Source organism: Ooceraea biroi, chromosome 6 (assembly GCF_003672135.1).
Source record: "Ooceraea biroi isolate clonal line C1 chromosome 6, Obir_v5.4, whole genome shotgun sequence".
NCBI classification, from domain to species: Eukaryota; Metazoa; Arthropoda; class Insecta; order Hymenoptera; family Formicidae; genus Ooceraea; species Ooceraea biroi.
Genome location: NC_039511.1, coordinates 6202361 through 6228318, shown reverse-complemented (window position 1 = coordinate 6228318; position 25958 = coordinate 6202361). Strand labels below are relative to the sequence as shown.

General features: G+C 34.4%; 4 protein-coding genes across 7 annotated transcripts; all 4 read right to left on the bottom strand.

Moving 5' to 3' along the window:
- Positions 1–38: 38 nt before the first annotated feature.
- Positions 39–10851, bottom strand: LOC105280204. The gene is given in 12 exon segments (XM_026970447.1): positions 39–575; positions 693–946; positions 1115–1247; positions 1371–1676; positions 4392–4885; positions 5705–5792; positions 6366–6663; positions 7068–7186; positions 9611–9628; positions 9848–10266; positions 10378–10420; positions 10422–10851. Coding segments are annotated over 12 exon segments (2772 nt in total). The 5' UTR covers positions 10799–10851; the 3' UTR covers positions 39–352.
- On the bottom strand, positions 4188–7242 carry LOC105280202 (glycine-rich cell wall structural protein). Of its 3 annotated transcripts, none has more exons than XM_026970585.1 (4): positions 6059–6074; positions 5263–5342; positions 5087–5196; positions 4188–4885 (listed from the first exon to the last, which is right to left on the bottom strand). In XM_026970585.1, the coding sequence occupies exons 3-4, from the start codon at positions 5156–5158 to the stop codon at positions 4388–4390; spliced, it is 570 nt and encodes a 189-aa protein (XP_026826386.1). In that variant the 5' UTR covers positions 5159–5196; positions 5263–5342; positions 6059–6074; the 3' UTR covers positions 4188–4387. The 3 variants fall into 3 exon arrangements, 2 of the variants coding, with proteins under 2 accessions (XP_026826386.1, XP_011338829.1); XR_003406696.1 differs by lacking the exon at positions 4188–4885 and adding exons at positions 6366–6663; positions 7068–7242 and having other exon boundaries at positions 5177–5342; positions 6059–6157; XM_011340527.3 differs by lacking the exons at positions 4188–4885; positions 5087–5196; positions 5263–5342 and adding exons at positions 6366–6663; positions 7068–7242 and having other exon boundaries at positions 6013–6157.
- A 6109-nt stretch (positions 10852–16960) lies between the features above and the next one.
- On the bottom strand, positions 16961–19342 carry LOC105280223. Of its 2 annotated transcripts, none has more exons than XM_026970531.1 (4): positions 19243–19342; positions 18310–18435; positions 17889–18114; positions 16961–17138 (listed from the first exon to the last, which is right to left on the bottom strand). In XM_026970531.1, exons 2-4 carry the CDS (start codon positions 18386–18388, stop codon positions 17087–17089), a joined length of 357 nt encoding a protein of 118 aa, XP_026826332.1. In that variant the 5' UTR covers positions 18389–18435; positions 19243–19342; the 3' UTR covers positions 16961–17086. The 2 variants fall into 2 exon arrangements, with proteins under 2 accessions (XP_026826332.1, XP_026826333.1); XM_026970532.1 differs by lacking the exon at positions 19243–19342 and adding an exon at positions 18514–18602.
- Positions 19343–20187: 845 nt separating this feature from the next.
- Positions 20188–24722, bottom strand: LOC105280209 (cold and drought-regulated protein CORA). The gene is made up of 4 exons (XM_011340536.3): positions 24131–24722; positions 23838–24018; positions 23170–23380; positions 20188–21128 (listed from the first exon to the last, which is right to left on the bottom strand). Exons 1-3 carry the CDS (start codon positions 24276–24278, stop codon positions 23182–23184), a joined length of 528 nt encoding a protein of 175 aa, XP_011338838.1. The 5' UTR covers positions 24279–24722; the 3' UTR covers positions 20188–21128; positions 23170–23181.
- Between the last annotated feature and the right edge of the window lie 1236 nt (positions 24723–25958).

Below are 25958 nucleotides of genomic sequence, written 5' to 3'. Positions count from 1 at the left end.
ATTCGAAATGAGAATTTAATAAATATTTCAACATTACGCCTGTTTCAATATTATAGCAATTGTATTTATACGTTCTCTGCTCGATTACACATACAAGTATTCAATCTGACTTACTGCCTATTGTAATTGCACTTATCGATAAATATATCACTTTATGTGACATGTTATAATAGGAAGAAAATGAAGAAAAGAAATAGATAATATCTATGTAAAATAACAATTTTTATGTTAAAATTACATTGTTCAAATATTTTGCATTAAATTTTTGCATTAAAATTGCATTGTTACAAATATTTTGCATTAAATAAAATGTGTATTATGGAGCTATAGAAACGTAAGTCTATGTGTATTTTTAAGATTGAAGAGTCTTTAAAAAAGCTGCGCAGCTTTCTTCAGTGGGTAAACAATGTCCAAATCCTTCCAACATTAATGGTTCTGCTTTGACTGCCGTTTCGTAATCCCGAAACGAAATTTTGCCATCGTGATCGATATCAAGCTTTTTTAAGGCCAGTTCCGATAAATCTTTTACTCCTTCATCCGGATCTTCTTCTCCAGGTTGCTTTATTAGACAATTTCTATAAACAAGAATTTCAATAATTAGATGTTTATAAAAATTTTTATTTTTGTGTACAAAAGATTATTATTGGAACGATTAAAATAAATTATTAGATTATTATAATTATCCTTTATACTTAAGTAATTGAAAGATTTCATCTTTTGTGATGTATCCATCGTTGTTCAGATCGTACACACGGAAACAAAAAAAAATTCTATCATGTAAACTGCCTCGCACAAATACGTCAAGTCCCATGATCCATGGCTCCAATCTGATGGCACCCTCGATCTCTCGATCCCAACAACAGAACAAACGTTCTATCAAAGTATCCTCCGTGATCACATGGAATGTGTTATGAAGTAGTTCTCGAAAAATAGTTCTATCAATTCCCTGAATAAGAAATTAGACATATTTTTACAAGAATTTTACAAGGATGATTTATATGAAAAACAATATATATATATATATATATATATATATATATATATTATATCTTATCTTTGTGAGAAAATATTTATATAACGCTAATTAACATCCGATTACTAGTGTTTTAATTACTTCGACAGCTGGCCTTGATTGCGATTTTTTCCCCGTAGATATTGAACGCCCAACTTGTTGTTGTTGTTGTTGTTGTTGGCCGGTGTTGATAGCTAACTTCTTGTAAAGTTTGCAAAGATTATCCAGTTCCCTTCTAATAAATGCAAATCAAAAGCATGTACTACATAATTATATAAATAGTAATATAATATATGTAAAATAGATGCACATTGGCATCCGAGTATTATCATAGTCGACGCGTTCTACAGGCACTCACTTGGAGAATTTTGTTTTCTTTTTAAGGGATTCAATCACTTTGGTAATGTAGGCGGAATTCCTACCACTTCCGCCATCCGGCATTTTTCTACGATGTCTTCTTCTCGATGGCTCGTTCTTGCCAGCAGATATCTGCCGCTTCGAATTCCCGGACGCTTTACGACCGCTTGTCAGGAATATGGAAACGCTTTTCATGAGCGTCGCGCCAGCACGAATGCTTATACTAGTTGATCGCTCGGCGCCGACGCCGACGCTTGGCTGATCCCTCCCAGTTGGCGTAGTACTTCGTCGTTCCGACATCCTGCTTCACTCGAGAACTCTGAATTAATTGAAACCTTAGCATTAGATTTCTTGGACTAAGGAATTCTGTACTGAAATTTTTAGATTTGCTAATTTAGATTTCTCAGGAAGCAATAATATAATACAAAAGCAAACAAAATGTAATTAAATATTATTTTTAAATATTCCTGGATTTTTTTTACAGAAATAGATGACACTAACCGGTTTTATTCAAAATATTAAACTACTTTTTTCATTTCAGCTTTTTTTCATTTAAGAATAGCATAATTAAGAGCATTTAAGTTCAAGCTCTTTTTTAAGATTAACATTATTGGTGATTATGCATAAGACTTATTATTTAATTTAAGGAGATGATTATATTTAGCAATGGATTCATAATAATAACATGTAGTAATGAATAATTATGCTATTGGAATATAACTGACAAACATTTGTTACAAATATTTTTATTATGTGCATATTTGGATAAATATTTGTTATAGATATGCTAATGTTACCATTATCGCTGCTTTCACATTGCATGTATATTTTAAATGAAGCAATTACTATCGCGATTGTAATAAAAATGCAAATCAGTCTAATAGAAATAGAGAAAAAAATGTATGGCAATACCGTCACCAGATCGATATAGCCGTGGAGTCGATTAATCGATAAGAAATAATTCATAAAGAACGATAGTTCTTTTTTTCAATAAAGATAATCGAAAATTGTAGATAGCCAATTTGGCTTATCAAATGTTATTTCTCTCTTGTGCAACCCAGTTATTACTATATTTACGACCAGATTTGCGTAATTTCCTTGTAATGTTAGTTGATTTGTCGACTTTGCCAGTCAAATCTCGTGTGCATTTCTGAGATAATAATACCCCATGAATTTAAATAGCGTACTTACTCGCGCATAACTTGAGTTCCATGCACAGAGAAAGAGAATGCAATTTGCATAAAAATGGCTCAGATTCATATTATGCAAAGCACGATGTGTGACTTACGTTGTATATATTGCAAACAGCTCAAATTATATATTTTGGGTTAGTCAAAAAATTCCGTTCGATTTTTGCGTCAAATTTTATTGCATTTAATAGAAAGAAATTATTCATCAACCACAAGCAATCAACATCGTTGTTTATGATTAGACATTATTGATACAGACACTATCAGTATTGTTGCCGGTATTACATATAAATTGATTTGCAATTAAAAATGTTGATAAAAATTAAAAATGTTTGTATTTTCTCGATGTTTAACCCATATTAAATCGAAGCCTCTGCTGTAAAGGGTTCATGTCTCGTAGTCGTTTTGTGAAATAAACTGTCAAAACTTTTCTCATTAGGTAATGAATATAACTCACGCTACAAGTTATATCTGAAACAAGCTGATTCGCATTATTTAGGATTTGCATCAATCGGACATGCAGTGTCAGGCAGAATACGGAAAACTGTGGAAGCTTTCGCATGTAAGCGCATGAGATTGCAATAGTGCATTTAGATCGTGCTGCTGATCGCGATAGTGATCGACACTTTTGTATCCAAACTATGGATTCTCAATTTAACTTCTTCAAGTTCTAATTCACATCGACGTGGCACGTATCTACATATGAGTCTCACCTTATAGAAGTTAATCAAAAACGTACCACCTGCAGGTTGCTATCGATATAACTATTTTCTAGGTTTCAGGCATAGAATTGCACGCCATGTCAATCATTTATTATCAAAGATCATAAAATGAGAATTATTACATTATATTACATGATTAAAAACTACACTTACAAGTAAATATTATGTTATCAAAATATATTTTTAACATTGATCTTCAAAGCTTTCAGTGTAAATAATCACATTTGGACTTGGTTTTGAAACCAAACACTAATAAGAAATCCAATTGTACATGTTGTTTTGACATTATTTTTATACATGCATGTGTTAGTCTTAAATATTTATTTTTGTGCTTAATAATTTCCTTATTAAAATTCAGACATAAACAATTTTATTCTAAATGTGAATACATTGCAATAAATAATTAATCGGTAGAGCAATTGCATTTGTAATTAATCATTTAATAAAATAGTAAATCTAAAAAATTAAAATAAAATAATGTTCCTAGGAGATTAATATTATAATCTAGAGTATAAAAATCTTATGGAGTGACTTTTGATCACTGTCATGCACTGTCATGCTGTACGAAAATGATTCAGCATTAAAAATTGATGGAAAACTAAAACAAAATTTATATTGTTTCTTTTGTTTAGTATGAGTTTGATATATGTCTAGCACTTGATATATGATTCGATTAAATTGGAAAAAACTTACTGATTAATGATAAAGAGTTGCTTGTGAGTTCCGTCGCGACGAGGGTTTCGTCGTCAGTGGTGACTAAGGTTTATCGATCAAACGTATCAAATAGCAAGACTGTAAAACACGTTAATGCAATATCTAGTATAATAGATCGGATGAACATGTTGCGTAAATGTTCAGCATGTAACGACAGCGTATGCAAATAGTTATAACAAAGAGAAATAGAAATTTGAATAACATTTCTTTTGTTTTATTGTAATCGTTAAACATTAGACATTAAACATATTCCTTTGACGCTTCGCACGTAAGCAGGGTATATGCATGTGTGTGAGATGTCACTTTTATAAACTTAGTATATAACTTTTTTACTGTTAGTCAGGCCAAAAGTTATAGTTTTATCTGTGTAAAAATAGACGATAACATTTGCTCTACTGAACAGCATTAAGAATGTCTTCTCTGCGTATCTTGATTTTAATATCCACATAATCATTTTGCTTGTCGTCGTTTGGTGAAGCGTAAATCATTCTTCTGCCGGATAAGCCCATCTCGTCACTTTGCGATCGAACTAAGTTTTTCGAGAGAAGTACTTTTAACATGGCCATCATATTCGCGGCAATATTTCTTGTCGCGATCTCTATATCCAACATGTTCATATTTGGAAAATTTCTAATATATGCTGTCCGAATAATCTGATCGAGATCAGTGGCCACTTGGTAAGCGTGCAACTGGGACATGCCTCTTCTAGTAGGTGATACAAAGGGTTTCACAGCATTTTCCAGATCTTCGATAATGTTCTCTTCGCTGATAAAATTGCTGGTGCCATTGTTTAAGCGAGTCTTCATTAGTTTCCATAATTCCTTAGCAACATCTCTCGCGTTCACATTCATGATAATGTTCACATTTTTATTATGGACCACTGTTTCTGACTGGAAGATAAAATTATTTTCTTATTGGTAAAAGAATTGATGTATTAGTAGTGGTATTTATAAAATATATGTACTGATTATTGTTTGATTATTATATATGTAAAATATATGTAACTTATCGTGAAGAATTTGATAAAAGTTTAATTTTAGCAAATTATATCATCTATTTAATCGTTTTCCTACTTGCATTGCTATTCTTACTTGGTGGGCTTTGGTCACCCCGACGATGATACATAATATCAGTAAATACATAGTATTCATCAACGTAACCATCGCATGTAGAAATCACACACGTCGCTTAGCACTTGTTGCTGGAACAACAGATGCATATGGAGTAAACAAAATTTTTATACATATAATAAAACCCAACGACTCACGTGGAATTGCACTGGATATTGCGACGCGTGAAAATTTAAAGTCGAGTCCTCACAATCCGCCTTTTAATCCATACGATAATCTATGATTGCAAGACAGCATACAAATGTATAGATCAATGTAACACAACAGCTTGTGAACGCAGTTTTCGTGAAGCGCGCAGTACTCGCTCGGCTAATCGTGCGCAAGAAACATAACTCCTCGCACATTAAAGGCCATCACACATAAAATTCCGTAAGGACGTAAGACGTAAACGTAAGCAAATTGACCAATCCCAATGGAGTATTGGGCTCTGGAGGGGTTATGGAGAGTCCAATACTCCATTGGGATTGGTCAATTTGCTTACGTTTACGTCTTACGTCCTTACGGAATTTTATGTGTGATGGCCTTTACCATTGCTACGGTTAATTTACACTATCACAAATGCTAATTCTACATCCATACTATTAACAACACCTTTGCCATTTGATTCTCTTCGATGGTTTTTATCTTTAGGAGTTGAGTATCAGCGTGGAGGATTGAGCAATCAAAGCTATATACACGATTAAAGACTTGAACTATTAATGTGCTGAAGCATCCACGATAAAGTGGATACAGAAAAACATCGGAGCTCAATAAAAATATCATATTTAGAATTTGTTGAACACACTGATAATGATAAATTAATTGCCATATTATTACTGTTTAATCATTATTTGAAATAGAGATAAGTAGTTATAATAGATATCTTTAAATGTCGACGAAAAATTATGTTATTTTGTTCCTTCTTTAAGTTTATTTACAAAAAATAGTACTTACAATAAGTATACAAATACGATTATTGTCACAGGAGTTCAATTTTAATAATAATTATTGTCCCTTGAAATCTTATAGTTTCATCGTCCGTAACCACGAGAGCTGCAAAAAAATTATATTATTTTCAACCATACGCTAAGGAGCACTTTTAATATGTAATAATGTAAAATATAAATAATTAGCAAAAACTTGGAATTTTGAGAAATTAAAATTGTCTTTTAGATTTGTATAAATATTTTAAAACAATTTATTCGTGAAACATATCTCGAAACCGATCAAAAATTCTTGACAATTATTCCGTGATATTTACCCAGAATTGGCAAAGGAACTTGCGAAGGAAGCGCTTCCAAATGGTGTGCTTATAGAACCGGCATGAGCTCCACTATTGGCAAAAGAGTTGCCACCACCGTATCCGCGGTGTCCTCCTAATCCGCCGCATCCTCCAAAACATCCATGTCCTCCATGTCCTCCAAATCCTCTATGTCCTCCAAAACCGTGATGACCATGATAGCCACCGTATCCACCGTATCCACCGTATCCTCTGTATCCGTAACGCTTAACACGGACGACTTCCGGTAAGGCTGCTCTTATTATTATTCCTTGCAAACCTGAGTTAAAATTTTGACATCTAATTTTCCCATCGATTTAAATTGCTCAGCTTCTAGTCTAGAAGATAGAGTATTAAATTCTTTATCAATTCAGTGTGTGTTAAATATGTGTTTACAACTACTGTCTTGAAAATTTTCATAGAAAATGTTTTATTGTATATGACTGGCTAATCGACATTATTTCTTAAAGCACACAGACGCACACACATACTCTGATTACACATAGTATGCGTCAAGATTCAAACACTATTTGATCACTTTCGATTGAGAATTTTCGATAATCTTGCAATCTTAATACCAAATTTAATGGAACAACATCAAACGCCAAAATTTCATTGTTCGCACGTTTTATCACTTTCACAAATTCCTATGTAAATCGTTGCCTTACGCGTTTACGCGTTTACCTTGAGGTGGCTGTGGCTGAAGATCGTTCGTCGGGAAGGCAACTGCAACCGCGATGAGTAGCGCGACGAACAAATAACTCGCGATCCTTGACATTCTGCCGATGCTGATCACACTGTGACTATCCAATGCCAAATGACGGTAAGAAAATTGGCAAAGCGGTCTTTATATACGGGAAGCCATCCACGTTCCGGGATATCCCGGAGCCGCGCGTTTACGCAGATACAAAACAGACACTTTCGGCCGCGTCAAATCCGTATATCATTAACGTGGACAAGTCGAGCCTCTTCTTTGTCGGTGTTAAGCAATGATACGCCATCGGCGCCGTTGTGTCCCTGGGACGATTTCCTGTTCATTCGATGGAACGTCATTCCGTGACAAGCTCGAGCAGATGATCGAGCAATTGTTAGTATCGCTTAATAAAGCGGTTTGATCATTAGATTTTTTAATGACTGAGAAATCATAAGTCTTGTGGAAAGTTCAACGATTCATAGATGTATCGCATGTGTACGCGTAAAGATTTGGATTTTATGTGTGGAGGAATAATGATGCGAGATTTTTTCCTCTATCGTCAATCAATCACGCGAATCGTATTGATGATGAATCGGATTGACGCAAAATGTTTTGCGCGTATAAGTAATAGTCAACATTCTTATACACACTATCTATCTAGCTTATTCTTGGCAGAACGTGGTAAAGTATTTTTGCACGCGTCTTATATGAAAAATAATGATTATTTAAGTGCGCGGTTTAAGTAAATCGCATAAATGCAGAGAGCGTTGATAGCCATGGTTTACTGCATGCAAAGCTGAAAGATTCCGAAATTTCTTGCTTTCTTTTATTTAAAGAAGAAGTTCTAATTGCAAAAACTAAACATTGCATCATTACATCATAACGTATCTGCGTTCTTCAAATTTAATTTCTTAAAGTATTGTCATGTATCATACGTATAATTCCTCTTAAATGACGTTCGTTTCTTCATATTAATAGAGTCGGACATAGCAAGCATGCTTTAAGAACCGCTTTAAAAGCAAACATGCTTTAAAATCTAGCTGTTTTGGAAGGTACGTCAACGATGTGCGTCAAAAAGTATAACCTTGATTTTTCTCGGGGATTTACAGCCTTAGGTCGATGAACGAATATACTTTGGAATTCCCATTTCATCACTGTTATTGCGCGAAGAACGCAGATTGAGAGTTCTAGAGTTCTAGAGAGAGAGAGAGAGAGAGAGATTGAGTTTCTGAAATATACCATTCAGATATCGTTTTTGTCCTTCCTTTGTATCTATATCTCATTTGTTTTGACTCGATTATATATTCATCTTTGAAACAATATTTTATTGATTAAATATAGTAATAATAATTTTTGCATACATATTTTATAAATTAAAATCTAAGGTGTGAGTATTACCTAATGTTTATTTCTGATTTATATAATGATATCTGAAAAGTTACGTATTCATACAATAAAATCACATTTTACGCCGGACTCAGAGAAGAATTGATGAGAAGAGTTATGTCAGGTCTAATTTTAGGACTGCGAGCTAAAGAATTGGGCATTATGCGCAGCGATTCTGAATTACCATTTCTCATATGATCTCATATAACATATGAATCTGCACATGTTACTTATAATGTAAAGTTCATATTTCATTTTAGGTGCGCGCACTACGTGAATAAATTGTATAGAGATGACACGCAAAACAAATAATAAGTAAGAACTCAGGAATTACGAAATAAAACCAGCTTTCCATTGAAATACTTTTTATTGCATTAAAATTGACGCTTACTATAAAGCATTTACATAAATTATCGAACATATGGAAGAATAAAATATTGATTCTTTTTGTGAAGCACTATCGCAACGTTGCATAAAATTTAATAAATTTTACTATCTCTTAAATATTCAATTTTCTTGAATTTTTCTACGAATTTTGGATTTTGGACGATACACTGATTTTCGCGTAAATGCTTAATAATAAATTATTAGTTTACATAGAATGTGTATGCTACGATTATGAATTACTAGTATTAACTCTTGACATGTTACTTTATGTAAATTACGGCGGTATTTCATTACATCAAGAGATGTTAAAAATAATTAATCCTTTTAAAATCAAATTTATATCTAACAGTAAGAGCGCATAAAGAGTAAATATAATTGAAATAATAACTACAATTAAAGGATTCCAACTGCATGGAACTTTACTATAGAGCAGTATAATAATTTAAAGCTCGATGCATCCTAAACATTAAGAAATTAAAAATGTATAGTATATCAATATATATTTACTTTAACAAAAAGTATTTTATCAAGCATAATTTTTAATACATTTAATGATCTCTTTAAACCAAGATTATTTTTCAGCTATAATGTTTGTTTATATAATTATACATTACATGCTTTCTTTAGATGTGTAATATTTAATAAATCGTAATTTTTATTTTTACCTTAAAAGTTTCTAAATGATATTGGATGCATTTCTTCGTCTCATCTATAAGGTCCATCGTTTTAAGGATTGCTCATATTGCTGTGGGATTATTGCTGCGGACGTCGTTTCTTTCTAGCGACGATATATATAAAAGATTTTATAAATTTCTTATTACTTATTAATATTTTCATACTGTATGCATTTTAGTAATATTAGTATAGCATTATAGTATTAGCATGTATGTATGTATAACTTGAAATAAAAAAAATATATATATAATTTACGGAAAATTGATATGTGCTTTAAATATATTTTATCATTTATTATGTTTCATAAGAATATTTAACTCACCCAGTAGGAGACCCGCCATAAGCCGTAGCCACCGAGCTGGCGACTCCACCTTTTCCCGTAGAATAACTATTTGCGATGGCTGTAATAGTTCCGGGAGGAGAACCGGAGGATCCAGCGCGAGAGGCCACTCTCGGAAAGCTGAAGACCATGGGAAAGAAATTGTTCAAGTTAGGATATCCCTGGCGACGCTTGTTGCCTTTGAAAGGCACAAATGGTACGATCGGTTCGTCCTCTTCATCGTCCACTTCCTCTTCATCGTCATCGTTGTCGGTGTCGACAATCACGGGCGTTTTATGCGTCTTCTTCGTATGATGCACTTTTGGTCGAGCTACGGATATTTCCGTACTAGTAACAACCGGTTCTTCAGCCGATTGCGTAACCTCCGTGGTTAGTGGAATCTGTTCAGGTTCGTGATGCTCCTGTAGATGTAACAGATGATAGACATATTACTTATGTTGTACAGATTGAAATAAGAATTATATTTAACGAACATAATACTTATAGTTATTTTACTTTGTTTATGTTTAAACAGTAAGAGATAAGCTTATTAAGGAATCTGAATGATGATGATCGATGTTGTACCTCATCATCGTAATGTCGATGCTCGTGATCATGATGGTGTACTTCGTTCTGATGATGTCCTTGTGGTAACTGCTCGTGGTCCTGCTCCTCTTCGGATGCCGGCGCTGCTTGCGCTTCAGCACTGGATACTTCTGATTCCTCGATCGGTTCCGGACCACCTTTAAGATGCGGCGTATGCACACCGCCGAAGAAAGCCTCGCCGCTTACGGCATTTCCTTGCGCGAAAACGCCCGTTGCCTGGTCGCCGTTACTCGAACGACGTATCGGCCTGTAATATCCGGTGAACATCATCGCCCTGTGCGGATAAGGATGAGCGGCTGTCCTTTTGTCCCTCAGGAACATTATGGGATTACCATAGGCATCCAGCATGACGGAAACTGTGAGAAGCGTAAAACAATTTTTTAATTTAGAGATAAAAGTAATATCGTCGTTACATATTTTTATATATATTTTGTATATATTTTTTTATGTTATTAGTTTATGTCTACTAATTGAAATATGTATCATTACTTTGACAATAAAATATTTATCGTTACTTGTATTTAAAATTTTTATCATTTATAATATATAGTCTCAGACATCGCTGTTATTCTATTGTTATTCTCTAAGCTAACAAATATTAATTTTTAACACTTACTGGGTTCGGCGGGAATCACCCTCGACTCTGCTATCGCAATCATCGTCGCGATCGTCACAAGAAGGAAACTTATCCAGCCAGCCATCGTCTCTTGAACTGTAATCCTCTCTTTAAGTTTCGTGCAACGGTCTTTTTTTATGTTCACTCGTTTTGTTCAAAAAGGTTTCTTGAGAAACACCGACTTTATTAATATTGTGCGATCTTTGATGGGAAATTCCGGTGAATCAAGCGATTCACTTTCACCGATCTTGCCGGTCTACCTGATGCACCAACTTTTTGCACGATGCTGCTAGTCTTGTTACCGCAATCGCTTTTATACCATGAAACACACGGACACATTGAATGGGATGGGTAGATACGTTAACACGGGGGTGTGGGATGGGATCATTGGTGGATACATGGGGGATATAGGGTCGAGCGAATCCCCCACCAGATTTCGTCAAGCGGTCAGAATTGCCGTAAAACAAACGCACGCATCGTTCAGCGGTACGTGATTGTCATGATCAATGCGGCATACACTGGATCTGATACATTAATTGTGATTCACGTCGATCGCAATATCTGGATTCGCGGGATCGTATCAGTATATAGAGATGACCCATCGCGTCTGATCAAATCTCTCTGATATACCTATGCGAATAAAAGATGATGTCCGATCAATATCGGTCACACATTATTCCATACCTGCCGGCAAGGAAATCTTGGAAGAAGCAATCATTATGTACGGGATGACAATGTTTAAATTTTGATAGAGGAGGAGCCAAGACATGTGCCAACAAATGCGCACATAATACAAAATGAGTTCTCACGAAATACTTGATGAATTCATCTACGAATTACAATAATTCAAGGCTTTCTTAAATAGATAACGCGCAGTTGTGCGATTAAAATTGAATTTTTAGCTTATTTGTATAATACAGTAGTGATTTTTCTAAATTGCTTTTTAATTGAAAAAGACATTTTATACTTTTGTCATATTAGTTTGTTGAACAAAGCGCGTCACGTAACCCAGTAAATCCTAGAATCAGAAAAAGAGGAATTCAAGGCTTTTAGCTCATGACTGAAACAAGGTGTTCGTAATGCATTCTCTTGAGAAACGGCGGGAATGTGAATGGGTGATGGTTGACAAATGTCGCGCAGGACCGATGGTCCATCACTTTTCCTCTTTCACGACGCGAGTTACTGAGTCACCTCGATCGAAGCGTGATAAAGGGATCTAGCGTCCCAGACAAGCAGACGCGGAGGAAGGTTCATACATTTTCAACCATTCTAAAAATACGCGCGATCGTTCACCACCGTCTTCGGTCAATACCTTCGAGGAAAATATTCAGAATCTTTCTCTGTTTACATTGTTTTCCTCTACATGTAGAAATTAATAGAGCTAAATTGAATAAAATAAAATAAAGATTGTTGAAATATTGATGTACGTAAATGTCTCTATCTATTTAAGTGTAAACTAAATTTTATATAATTATTTGAAAATAATATCATAAATATTTTAATATAAAATAATAACAATAATTAAATAGTATCAAATAATATTAAATAATATTAAATATCGCAACAAAATATAAGATTACAATATACCACACAACTTGAAATTTAAGCTAGAATGCCGACCACAAAGTCAGTTACAAATAAACGTAACGAAGGAGAGGTTGAGCTAAAGCTAAGAGAAATACAACTGCAAAAAGCGCTGCTGCATTCGTTGCAAACATAGAGTGCGAATAGAAACACACCAGGAGTGCGTCGTCTATAGGAGTCTGATTCCGCTCCTCTTCGCTGCCTTTGAAGCTGAAGATGATGGAGCGCAATAGAAAGGACACTGACACATCAAGGCGGATCCGACTATGAGAGAGCACGTTTTACGATTCCAGACACGATGACTACGACCACCGCCACTGGACTCTTACGGCCTCTCCTTGATCATCCCATAAGAATTATCGTCGCCTCTGACCAGTCGTATCCACGAATGCTCGGGCGAGTATGACTGACATAATATTAATATTAAGAGGTCGTACGTCGCGTACGGAGTTACGTCAAACATACGTCATTATCCGTACGCGATGGGACGAAGCGTTTGCACTATTGGGATCATACGAAATCAGCCTACTATAGTTAAGAATAGACAACATATTATTTATATAGAATGACGGATGTATCTAAAATTAATCAAGAAGATCGTATAATGCTTTGTAAAAGCTGCACTTTTAGATGAGATCTAATCAAATCGAATTTTTCAAAAATCTATTGTACGGATGAACATTTTTGATATATAATTTAATCAGTCAGTAATATTAATCGTGTGTTGTCAATTAATTTTTAATAAATAAAAATATAAGATAATTGTGTGTTTGAAAGTAACTCATTCAAAATTAATTAATTAATTTAATTTAGATCCGCATTTGAAACCGCATGAAAGCTGTGATCGGCATAAATTTTAAAAGTAATTCAGAATCTGATTTCTTTCTCGCCAACGAAGAATGTAAAATCGATATTAGAATTTGATTAAATTCATCTATCGCCATTCACAGTTGGTGATGAAACCTGAAAACATAGATGGGTTCGATGATCGTACGGTATATCTGATACCAATTCGCGAATAAGACATTTTTAGACAAAGACAGAAGCAGGTACGTTCAACGTTGTTGAATTACAATTACTTCTTTTAGTATTCCTTAAAATTTTGGAAGCATCAGTTAGAAAAAGTTCGAAAAAAAGGAAAGAAGGAAGAAGAAATAATTATGTAAAAATATAGGGTTATTAATTTTAATTATTATTGTTATTATTATTATTTCTTTTATTAAAATTGTTTGTAAGAGTAATAAAAATCCTGTGTCTCGATCGAGCATCATTGACAGTTTCCGTTTGTGGCATCTATTTAGGCATTGAATTCAGTCTTATTAATCACATCGACAAAGTCAATTTTAATATTTCGACATTTCTGTCACACGCGGTTTCATCTTCATTATAACATAGAATGAGTTTCAATGTATGCAATTAATTTTATAAATGCTTGTTACATTTATATGCATATTATAGTTATATTCGTTAATGTTTTAATGTAACGCATCATAAAAATTAACTGGACTAAACGATACTGTTTAAAGATACCGTCTCATCATTACGCAACATTATTTTCTCGAAAATTCTGAAAACAATTACTGGAACTTACTGGCCAAACGATAAATTCGTATCTCGTGTACGAAGCCGACGGAATTTTCTTCGTCGCGGAATTAAAAGCAGAAATCTCAGAATTCCCGGAATTTCGCGGTACAGTCGACTCCTACTTTCGCGAATGTCTACGCGGGTTTGCCGACGGAATCTCATTTAATGCCATTGCGTATGCTGAATTAAGATTAGCCGAATGTTGAATTACACGGGCTGTGCAACGGCGTACAACGGAATTGGACACGTCGGTCAGCTCACGTGCAAGAACTGTCGGAACGCAAGACATGCTAATCGCACTACTTCGGTAGCCGCGCCTAACTGAGATCTCGCTGAGCACTCGGCCAGTAAATGATGCTGATTAATTTGTGACGCATGTCAAATCGACAAACGATACGAACGTGCGAATCTGTCTCTCGCCGTTTCCACAATTCCAAAGTGAAAGGTTTAATCCCAACACCTTACTCATGTGTTTCAACTTCTAATTCTATTGGCGGCATAAAGATTTAGCTTTGGACTTTTTGCAAAGCACGATTGGAGATCAGATGATAATGGAAATTACTGTCTCAGCTTCTAGAAAATATTACAAGACATTCGATAAACGTGCAGAACTAGTGATAGATACCTGCGGCCTGCCTATTTGGAAACGAATCACGAAGAACAATCCAGTAAGTCCGGCAAGCATGATGGGTTGAAAGACCTCGTAACATCTCGCCTGTGGATTACGTTTATTTGGAAGTTTTCAAACTAAAACACAGAAAAAATTTGTCGAATTGCAGGAATGCAGGTACGTGTTGCCTTAGAATTGGTATCAGATCCTGTTCAGTGGCGTAGTTAGAGCGAGAGGATTGAATCTTGGAAATCCTGCAAAATTCAAAATAAATAGCGAATACTATAACAAAATTATTAAAATTTATTTCCCTTTATATCAAATTAGAAAAATATACCTGCATATAATATGTAATTATTTAACTCATGTAAATCTCTAACAATATAATATTACGAGTTATTTTAAAAATATTACTTACCTAAATAAATGAAATAAGCTTTATTAAAACAAGAATAATATTCTATTATTGTAGTATTGTATAAATATTAATTAGATTTTCATAAATTCTTATATAGAATAAGGAATTTACAGAAGCAAAGATCTATAATATAAAATAAGGTAACTATATAATACGTAATACATAAAATGCAAAATATAATATATAAGAAAAAGTAAGATAAACTATAACATAAACTAACAAACAAGTTATTAAAATGTCCATGTTCTTAAGATTTGCATATTTAGTAAACGAAGTATAATGTGATTCTCTTTTCCACGGTCGTCCTAATGTTTTAGCTGCGCCACTGACGCTACTGATCAGCAGTCAACGGATCGACGACGGATACTCGTTTGGGATTTAGTGTCCAGCTTTTCCAAGGAAGACATAAAATAGTCGCAGGTGCACTGTCGACCGAGATAAACGCCCACGCGTATATGTATACAGCGATATACGCACACGACGAGCGCTACGGATTCTGCATTGCGATAGAGATCTGATGCAAATGTAAGACTGGGCCGAAGACAAATCACCTGCTCCGCTCGATTATCCACGATATCCGTAATACAATTTCTGCAACATGGTCAACCATTTATGACGTTTGGTAAAGAAAGAAAGAAGAAAACGTACGTCAATCCGGTAGTCTTAAATCAATGTCGCCATCGTTTCGCTAATTATAGAATATTTTTGCTTGCATACGGTAAGCACAAGTATGATGCACGAACGCACAAGTACGTCAACGTGTCTACGAGGTTGACCACGAAATCACCATAAAATATATAGTTCAAACTTAATGTTCGGAATACGGAATGTTCGGAGATTTTCCTGTTGCCTACACACAAAGCATACGATCAAGTATTTGCGACCACTTAATCGTAAATCAAAAACCAAGGGTCTTCCGGCACACACACACACACACACGATTGATTTGAAAAGTCTTGATTTTTTTGCATTACATACGCAGATAAACGGCATACGCAAAGTAGGATTTCATTTGTCACATACGACTTATTTTACGTCATTACTGCTTATTAATGTGAAGATTGCGCTCGCCTCATGAAGTCAAACGTGCGGAATAAAACGTTATTCTTCACATGTTAGTTATTTCATAAAATATCGACATTATACGCTTTAGTGGTAACGTATCCATCGGAAAGATAAGGATTACACGAATCAGATGCGCTTGAAAATGACAGGCAAATAAACAACGTGTTTTGGACGTTCGTGTCACGTGCCATGGATGCATCGCATGGTGCGGTGCATCGATGCAACGCATCACCGCATCGTGATGGCGGCTGTCTTTTGAGAATGGACTGCCATATTTCAGCCAACAAATCTTTTTTTCGTATACGAACGCGGAATGCCTAGTAATCGGCGGTCGCATTGTGGGACCGTGATAAGCTGTCTAACGATGCATTCGTAAAGAAATACCGCGTATTTATATTGCACTTGTCTGTATTCTGCAACAATATTCGCGGTATTTTATTTAGATCTTAAGAAAAGTATTTGTCCTCTGCTAATACTGTAATAATTATTGCAGTTGTACTGGTTGTCTTTGAAGATGTACTAAAATTTTACGAAAAGTCAGAATTTCAAAATTAAATAATTAAAAATTAAAATTAAATTTCTAAAATTCTTAGAGAATAATTCTATGAGTATAAAATAGAGGAATTGGAAATGTTTTATGACACAGAAAAATTTTATTATTCTTTTTTTACATGAACCGTGGCCTAAAAGTTCATCGAAAGAGGTGTGATCACAGATGAGGGTGTGGAGGGTCGTGCGGTTGTCTTCGGGATAGAATTTTCACCGTTTCCGAGATTTCAGCAAGTATCCCGCGACGCCCAAATCCAGATACCTGAAATTCAGTTTATATGTAAGTTTATATGCAAATTGTAGTAAATAAAATGTATATGTGCATATTTATGCATGCATTATATAATTTATATTAATTAATAATGTTTACATTTTTACTCTGTACATTTTTACATAAATTTTACATTAAATATATTAAAGTTTACCTTAATAATTTGATAGTCACATTGTAATTAATATTTTGTGAAATAATTTTATAAAAAATCAATAATTTATATAAATATTCTAAATAATATATAAATTGCGTTTAATAATTGCATTTCTATATAATGCTCTGCTGTCGATTATATTTTCCTTAATTATTTGTTATTTGTTTTTAAAATTGATTATATAAAATATATTTTTTCAACTTAGTAATACAATGTAAATTTGGTTTTTAGTGTTACAATTTAAATTTTAAATTAAATGTGTTACATACACAACTGATATTTTTGTGTGTTATATTGTAAATGAAAATTATATTATAAGAAATTTTATTTTGATGATAAAAAAATTGTTTCGCAATCGATTAACGAATGGATTTATTGAAAATTATGCAATAGAAAAATTATTATCGGCGGACGGTACACATATAATTAATTGAGATTTAAAAAGTTAATCACTCATTTTTGTATGGATATTTAAAATAATGTAAAGTATAATTTAACCGTCATCAAAATGTTGATATTTTGCCAAATATTGATTGGAATTGGATCTTATCGACAAATCATATTGACGGAAGATGTTTCTCTACCTCCTTCGCTCTGTAACAATGCCACGCTTCTCTCTTTTTTCCGGCGTTATACGGCTTCCATCGGCGGAAACAAGTCTGGACGCAATTGCAGTTGGCTTTTCCGGTGGACCAGTGGTTCCTGACGGCACGTTCGATAATCTTTTACCTTGACGATTTTCTTTTGATTTTCTTCTGACATTTAAGTCTGATGACACGACAATTTCATCAAACGTCTGACCGAAAAATGCTGCGCAATTAAAAAAACATTTAAGCAAATTATTTGACAAACTATTGAAGAAGAAATGTCAAGGAAAGTTACGAATAAAACATTTTATAAGTTTTTCTTTCATAAATTACAGTTAAATAAATTTATTTTATAATTTATATTATAATATAATTTTATAATTTTTAATATATTATAATTTTTATAATCTTTACTTACGTTTCTCATTAGCCGTCTCTTGAGCATTAATTATGACGCAGATCAAACTGACCATCAACAGAACCAAGACTTTCATCATTTTGTAACAAGAATTTTGATGTATCCAAAAACCGAAATTATATTACCCTGTAAACAAAGAGAAACAACGTGAGATCTGATAAGACAAAAACTGTTGCAATATTTATATATTATTGATTTTCATACGAATGACTAATAACGTTTTAGAAAGTCCGCCAACCATTCCGCAATCACTATTCATATAAATGCGAGTTCGAAGAAGTACTAACTCATATTCTAGAGTAGCCAACATTTATAGAATCTTATGTAAGAGCAACAAGATTGTGCAACTAGTGGCGTTATCGCAACTAGATGGTTATGTTGAAATTACGACAAAATGTAAAAAATGTAGAGTTTATCTCCCACACACATAAATCTTCATAAGAACCTATAATATACTCTCAAAAGAACCTATATATTCAGCTGTGTAAAATAACAAGTCAAACAACAACAAAAAGATCAATAAAGTTCCAAAAAAATATTTTAATAATATTTTTTTAGGAATTAAAATAGTTTTCAGCCTCTTGCTTTGTTTCGCATAAGAGAATTAATTTCACAAAATTGCGCCCAACAATTACTCGCTTTATAAAATTGCTTTTTGATATTCAATTTTCAAGTTGCGGGTGATTTGATATCTATTCAAGATACGAGAAGATACGAAAACGCGTGTTATCGCTCGAGAAAAAGTTGCATTGAATTTAACACTAAATTTTTAAAACTCTTATCACTGTTAGCTCGGAGCGTCACCCTTGTCCACGAGCTCGGAAATAACAGCGGAGATGAGCGACCTTAGAGCAGAGAGGGTTTCACTTACTTGTACTAGAGGAGCTCAGACTTAACACTTAATACTTCTAACAGTGTATACGTCGAACTTACCGGCGATAAGAGGATAGAGGATACGTTCCGAGTCGACAACCGCACGAGAAATGCGAGCACAATAATGCGGGAGCCTTCAAGAAAGCACCGCGAGCTCGCTATAGTGCGTGGAGAACAGGAACAGGCCCTGGGTACCACCAGGAGGAGGCGCTTTAAAAACTTCATATACTGTAGTCTGTTGCACCAGCCGGACCACTTTCTATTTCATTTTTTCCTCTCGATCCTCCCTTCCTCCTCTCCCTCTCATTTCGTCGTTCTGTCTCTTTCTTTTGATATCCTCTCGCTCCATCTCCCTCTTTTTGCTCAGACGGAGGGACTGGTTTACCGGCTGGCAGGGCCGTAGGTGCCCAGGAGCGGCTAAACAATGGTTAACGACAGGATGGACCTTTAACGAGCCTCTTTGACGCAGCTCGGGTGTCGTTGACGTCACTTCTTCAGGATGGATATCGTTGTGATTCAGTATTGTGAACTCTACTCAAGGATCGGTCAATGATTCTTGAGACAAAGAATTTATTGACTTGGAATGCTGTTGATTGATATTAATAACGACAATAATATTAAAACGAGGAATAATTATGAAAACTATAAAATTCGATCAACTGTTCCTCTCGTTCCTCTAAATAAATAAATTCTAAATAAATAAATGAACTATGTCTTTTTTTTGTTGAAGAAATTACGTATTATTGATCTTGAATTAATATTCATGGAACATTGTATTTGTGTGCAAAGGCGATAAAGTCGAACTCCAGTTTTTATGTGATCATATATAATTTTGAATCACATATGTAACTTACTTATAATTAATATCTTAAACAGTTTCCTAATCTTTTGTTTCTGACCATTGTAGATTAATATTTTTAGTGCGATTATGAAAATGAAAAAAAAAACGCAATTGCAATAATATATTTATTTTACAAACAGAAAACAAAATCACATACACACACATGTCGTTCATTCGTATATATATTTAACCAAGCCATTATTTCTTAACTAATTAATTAAATTATTTCTATTAGTATTTGTGTTTTACATGGCACTGAAGAAAACATTTTGTTTTTAAGATAAATATGTTAAATAAAAGCATGACGTTAATCTCTATCTCTTCTTTTGCAAATTATTTTTTCTCCGTGTTCTTTATTTTTCGATAAAAATTGAAAGAAGAAATAATTATATCTAATAAAAACTCAAATACGTTATTAATTTCGTACAATTTTAACAATTTAATACAAAATTAAATCAACCGTTCTTCTCGCCAAGCAAGAAATAAATAAACCATCTTTTGCCGAAGATTCATCAGATACGTCCTACGTATCCGACCTCCATAGGGCGCCGCTCTTTCTGGAGGTGGGTCTCTGAGAGAGGAGAACGAAGAGAGCATCGTGAGGATGTTGCACCGGCGAAGATCGCGTGTGCAGATCGCCCGGTCATTGCACGGGGCTTTTTGGATCTCGATTTCAGGCGCTGGTTCTTTACGAGGCCCTTCTCCCTTTAGCTTCCTATCCCTTTGTGCCGTTTATCCAGCGACCCTTCGTCTCGTGGCGTCTCTCTGCTCCGTCGTTCTCCAACCTCGCCATCCTTGTCCCCCTCGCACCGGATTTATCCTCCGTCTCGCTTATCGTGCGCGAACCGCGGTGCTATGTTGCGATATTTTGCCAGTTTTATTTTAGGGAACATCTGGTGGCTGGCATGCGGACAAAGGGAACTTGCTCTCTCAGGAAATCTCAGGAGGCAAGGGGGTGGATCGCGCACGCGGTTAGGCTTATTTACTTGCTTCTAGTGACGTAGAATGTTTGTAAACAATGATCCCACGATAATGGCAGAGAGACGATGATGGTGAAATGAATTAGGAGTGATTCGAGATCAGCTTCGAGAGTAGCTCCTGAAACCTGTATAACATATATCCGTTACAATATCCAACGTGTTCTTGTTGAGCAGTAGTATGTGTATAAGAGCATTACATATAAATATTATTATCTGAAAATTTTGGTGATTTTAAATAAGTTTAATTGAGTGAATTTCTTACATCATTGTGATTGATAAAACGATAAAACGATTTGATGAATTTCTCTTTCTTTGTAACAATTTGTCATAAGATGGCGATAGTTTTTCAAAGAAAGAATGGAACATGTAGCAAAGCAGGTTTTTATTTTTAACAGGTCCGAGTTGAGTCTAGCTGAGTCATCTTTAATGAGCACAGGTAAGCTTCTATCAATTTCCTAACTACATTTAGCGATTGCGCAATGAAGGTTGCGTCGACAGAAAATCACGGATTATATATGTTTAAATTGAATTACGACGCAACGACGGATACGACGCATCAACGTCTCTCAATTATACTAGCGTAGTATAATGAGATGTTTATGAAGTTGTGCAGAAATGTTGAAGATGCGACATAAGAATTTAATATACACGTATATTAAAACCACGCGAAATTGATGTGTATTGTATTAAATTAATTTTTAGAAGATACGAATGAAATATTTTGTTCGTGAACGCGATGTTTCGAGTGAAAAATCGCGATTAATTTTGCCAGTTATTTTACGTCGGTCAACTGGAACGATCCGATTTAAATACGTTTATTCGCCTCGAGCTCTCTGACTCCCTTCGGACGAACAATGGCCATTTACTGCGTGTCCAGGCGTCGCAAGTGTGTGCATAATCGACACTCCGATTCACGTGTAGGTGCATCTCTCTTGAGAGATGAAAACAGACCGGTTCGTCGCGCCGAGGAGAGCGTCGTACCTGGCCTACGGGCCCCAAAACAACAATATGGCGTCTGGCCGTCCCTTTAAAACGAGTTAATCCGTCTGTCTGGCCGTCTGCCGATCGCCTGAGAACCAACAAGATTCATTTCCCCTTTGTTCATTCTTTTTCACACGTACCCCGAAAGGACCGTACCTCAATGGCACAATGCGCGAACGCCGCGCCAGCTCGCATTCGCGGGGCCTTCCGGACAGGTCCCAACACGCGCGCGCGCGCCTATATCGTCGCTCACGCGTATATACACGCTCGCGCGCGTATTCTGGCGAAAGTGAAATACGCCTGTACTCTCCGATGAAGATTGTTGCGTCTTCGACCCGTCAGCCCTGCCGCGCCGGACAGATGTTTGGGCCCGTTTCATCCGTGATCGGCCGGCGCAGCGAGATCACGGCAATATAATGCGAATCGCGGATTCCCGGGCCGGACCTCGGCCCTCGGTTCGTTGACCTCCGCCCGAGACGAGCCCGACGTGATTTCGTGGGCGGTCGCGCAGCCGCGCGCGTTCCGGATATTACGGATGCTGTTGTGATATCCTTGAATTTTAATGCTTCTCGGGATACGAAAGTTGCAATATGCTATTTGTCTATGCCTCTATGGTATATAAAACATGACGCAAATTATAATACTTCGACGCAACGTAAAATTTAACGTCGTAGTGAAAGATTTGTAATATATCGATCGAATAATTGTAATGTAGTAACCAAATTTTATGAGATTATATTTTAGTATCAATTTAGTATCAAATTTTATTATTAAGTATCTACTTCTGTTATGGTTTAAGATTCATTTATCAAAATGAAAAAATTTTATTTCTCTCTTTCTCTTAATTTCATGCGCGATGTTTGCTGGATGATTTAATATATCGTGTAATAATAATATGATAAATAATGTAAATTAATGTAGTTTGGCAACAAAACATGAGTGGTTGCCGATATTAATTAACATATTTAGAACCACGCTATTCTTATGTACGTATTACATAATTGCTGTATATATAGCTTCGTAAATATATTCGACAGAATAAATTTTTATGCACATTAGCATAATGGGCTAATTGATTTACTTATATATTTAAATAAATGAGTTTTAATTAAATATCGGATCACAGTAGATCAAAATAGGAACAAAGAGAGGTCCAGGTGTTTTTCGACTAGCTTTTCAAGTTACCTCCTCAAAGATTTAAAATCCGCTGTTTCCTGAGGCTTGAGCAGAACTGAAAGAAGCTGAGAAAGGTCCAACGCTAAAACTCGCGCTCTGTGCATTGGCTCCGCTGTGTCCTCCATTGTAAGGACCACCTCCACCTATAGATCCTGCTGACGCTGAGGCGAAAGACGATCCTTGTCCACCATAGTAATGGCCGCCATAATCCGGTTGCAATCTGTATAAATCAGAAAGTAAATTGTATTTAAATAAATCGCATTAAATTAAAAATAGATTATTGTTTGTTAGAATGGCATTTCAATACATTCGCCACTTTGATACAAATTTTAGAAATTATATATACCTAGATATTGTTTTAAAAAGATATTTATATGTTATAGTTTGATTGAATATAAATATAATATATATTTTTAATGATAATTAATTTTTAGCGAAGCAGTAATATTTAAGAATTAGAAATTTAAAAAATCAATCCTCCTCCTTTTTCTCCTCTCTCTCTGTGTCGTCATTTAAGATATAAATATAAATAATTTGCATTAGATATACATATTCTATGATATTAATTTTATATTTCTCATAGATGATTAATAACGCAATAATTAATTTCAAATAGCATAATGTTTGCATAATTACAATTTCTAAGTAACCTAATATTTTTCCTTTCATATACATACCCTCCACCACAGCCATAACCGCGGCATCCATGTCCTCCAATAGGTTTATGATGGTATGGTTTATGGTGATGATATTTACGTTTACTTCCATAATAAAAGCGTGCATTATCACCGTAATCAGAATAATCACCGTAATTGTCAAATAAACCGAATTGTGGCGATCTTTGTTCTCTTACAGTTTCTAAAATGATACACATATATTATCTCAATTATGTATCAATGTTTATAACTGAAAAAGTTTATTGAAAGAGTTTATATTATAATCTAATATCGTTAAAAGTTTTATTACTGACCAACAACGGCTTCAGAAGAATTATTATTCGCAGTTGATGCAGCGGGATCCAGCACGTCAGCATTCTTCGCAATTTCCGTTGGCTTACCGTGCGATTGATTCAGGAAAATCGCACATAGCGCTATTATTAAAGATACACTTTTCTTCATCGTGGAACCGATGTTACTTGTCGAACGTCTAAAAAACGATTCAAAGTTAGTCTTCCGTTTCTCCTGCTTTTATAGAAAGTCCCTTCACCATCGAAATTCAAGGAAGTACTCATAATTTCACAACTCCGATAACTCCAAGTATTCAAAGATGGCCATTGGTTCTCACAAAGTAGACGACCTTTCGCTCCAGGGACGACCGGAAGTATAGATCGGAGACTAACACGCATACACACACATGGGATTCTTGTACTAATACATATTTTGACTTTGACCACAAACGTCCGCGTGTCCACTTGTGAAGTTAGTTCTCTATTGAATGTTATGTAGATGAGTTTGTGTCGTAGCTTTCTAGGAAGAAGGAAATAGATTCTCCTTCTATATTATAAATTGAAATATTATTAGTTACTAATACTAATAGTTAGAAAATATTATTACAGATTTTAATATTCAATAAGAAGAGTATTGTAACATTGATATATTATTGTCTTTTTCATAAAATATTTATCTAACTAATATGCGAAATATCTATTGAGAAATAAGGATGTATTTTTAATTACATAAATTATTATATAAAATATGTATCAAGAAGCACGGTAGTGTCTCGCGCCAAGTATACGCGCAACGTGAGAAGCAGAGTGCCTCTTTACGCGAGACGACGTTTCGAGAGAGCCTTCGATTATTAGATCTCAATAACGGCTGATCCGATCAACTTCTAAGTAGGCTCAATGGATAGCTTGGGTTCGAATTGCATAAGAAAAGTGTTTTCATTTTTCTCCTACGTGTCCTACGAGCGGAGATATTGCGATGCAAAGTTCGAAATGTCACGATTTTACGACTCACAAAAATTACCTTTTTTAAAAAAAAGGGAAAAAAGGCGCCAAGTACACGCGTCAGTCGCACCCAACCAAATAAAAATTAACCTATTAAAACAATTTTAAATTAACCAAGTAAAAATTAACTTATTAAAAAAATCTCGTATATAAATATGTTTGTTATATACATAAACCTATAAAAAATATGATATCAGAAAATGGCGCCAAGTAAAAATTTATAAAATAAAAATTAACCTATTAAAAAATGCCGTATATAAATACTATTAAAAAATGTCGTATATAAATAACATTTAAAAAAACTAAAAAATCTATAACATATGAAATTCATCATAGATTATATATTTTTATATTACAAATACTATTTCTATGATATTTCTATTTATATATTAATTGTTTTAATTAATCAATTAATTATTTTTTAAAGTAGTTAAACAATTAATTATTAAAATAAATACTTAATTAACAAACAATTAATTAATTAAACAATATTTAAAACGTTTAGACAAAATCAAATGAAATTTAATTAAAATAAAAAAGTGGTATTGCTAAATAACTTGGCGCTGCTACATGAAATAATACATTAACTGACAATGTTGACTAATGTAAAATTGTTATTTACTTAGTGAATATTATTCTATATTTTTCTATGTTATCTGAAATATGCCTTTCTGCCGATATATTAGTCGACTGAAGGATAGTATTCAGGACGTGTGCAAAAAGTAGATTCTATCTTCTAAATTTTAATTCACTAAAGCCTAAGGATAGGAAACTACTTATACATGTTATATCTAAAGGAAAAAAGTATTGAGAACGACATACATTACTGTATTCGGTATAAAGTGTATTA

What these genes read in the sequence shown, in the direction of transcription:
- LOC105280202 (XM_026970585.1), bottom strand. Translation starts at nt 5,158, where the DNA reads ATGGTTACGTTGATGAATACTATGTATTTACTGATATTATGTATCATC. An exon ending in GGGTGACCAAAGCCCACCAA is followed by an intron (nt 4,886 to 5,086) that starts GTAAGAATAGCA and finishes TTTATCTTCCAG; the next exon opens with TCAGAAACAGTGGTCCATAA.
- LOC105280223 (XM_026970531.1), bottom strand. Translation starts at nt 18,388, where the DNA reads ATGATGAAAGTCTTGGTTCTGTTGATGGTCAGTTTGATCTGCGTCATA. An exon ending in AGAGACGGCTAATGAGAAAC is followed by an intron (nt 18,115 to 18,309) that starts GTAAGTAAAGAT and finishes TTAATTGCGCAG; the next exon opens with CATTTTTCGGTCAGACGTTT. An exon ending in ATTGTTACAGAGCGAAGGAG is followed by an intron (nt 17,139 to 17,888) that starts GTAGAGAAACAT and finishes ACTGAATTTCAG; the next exon opens with GTATCTGGATTTGGGCGTCG.
- LOC105280209 (XM_011340536.3), bottom strand. Translation starts at nt 24,278, where the DNA reads ATGAAGAAAAGTGTATCTTTAATAATAGCGCTATGTGCGATTTTCCTG. An exon ending in TTCTTCTGAAGCCGTTGTTG is followed by an intron (nt 24,019 to 24,130) that starts GTCAGTAATAAA and finishes GTATCATTTTAG; the next exon opens with AAACTGTAAGAGAACAAAGA. An exon ending in GGTTATGGCTGTGGTGGAGG is followed by an intron (nt 23,381 to 23,837) that starts GTATGTATATGA and finishes TGATTTATACAG; the next exon opens with ATTGCAACCGGATTATGGCG.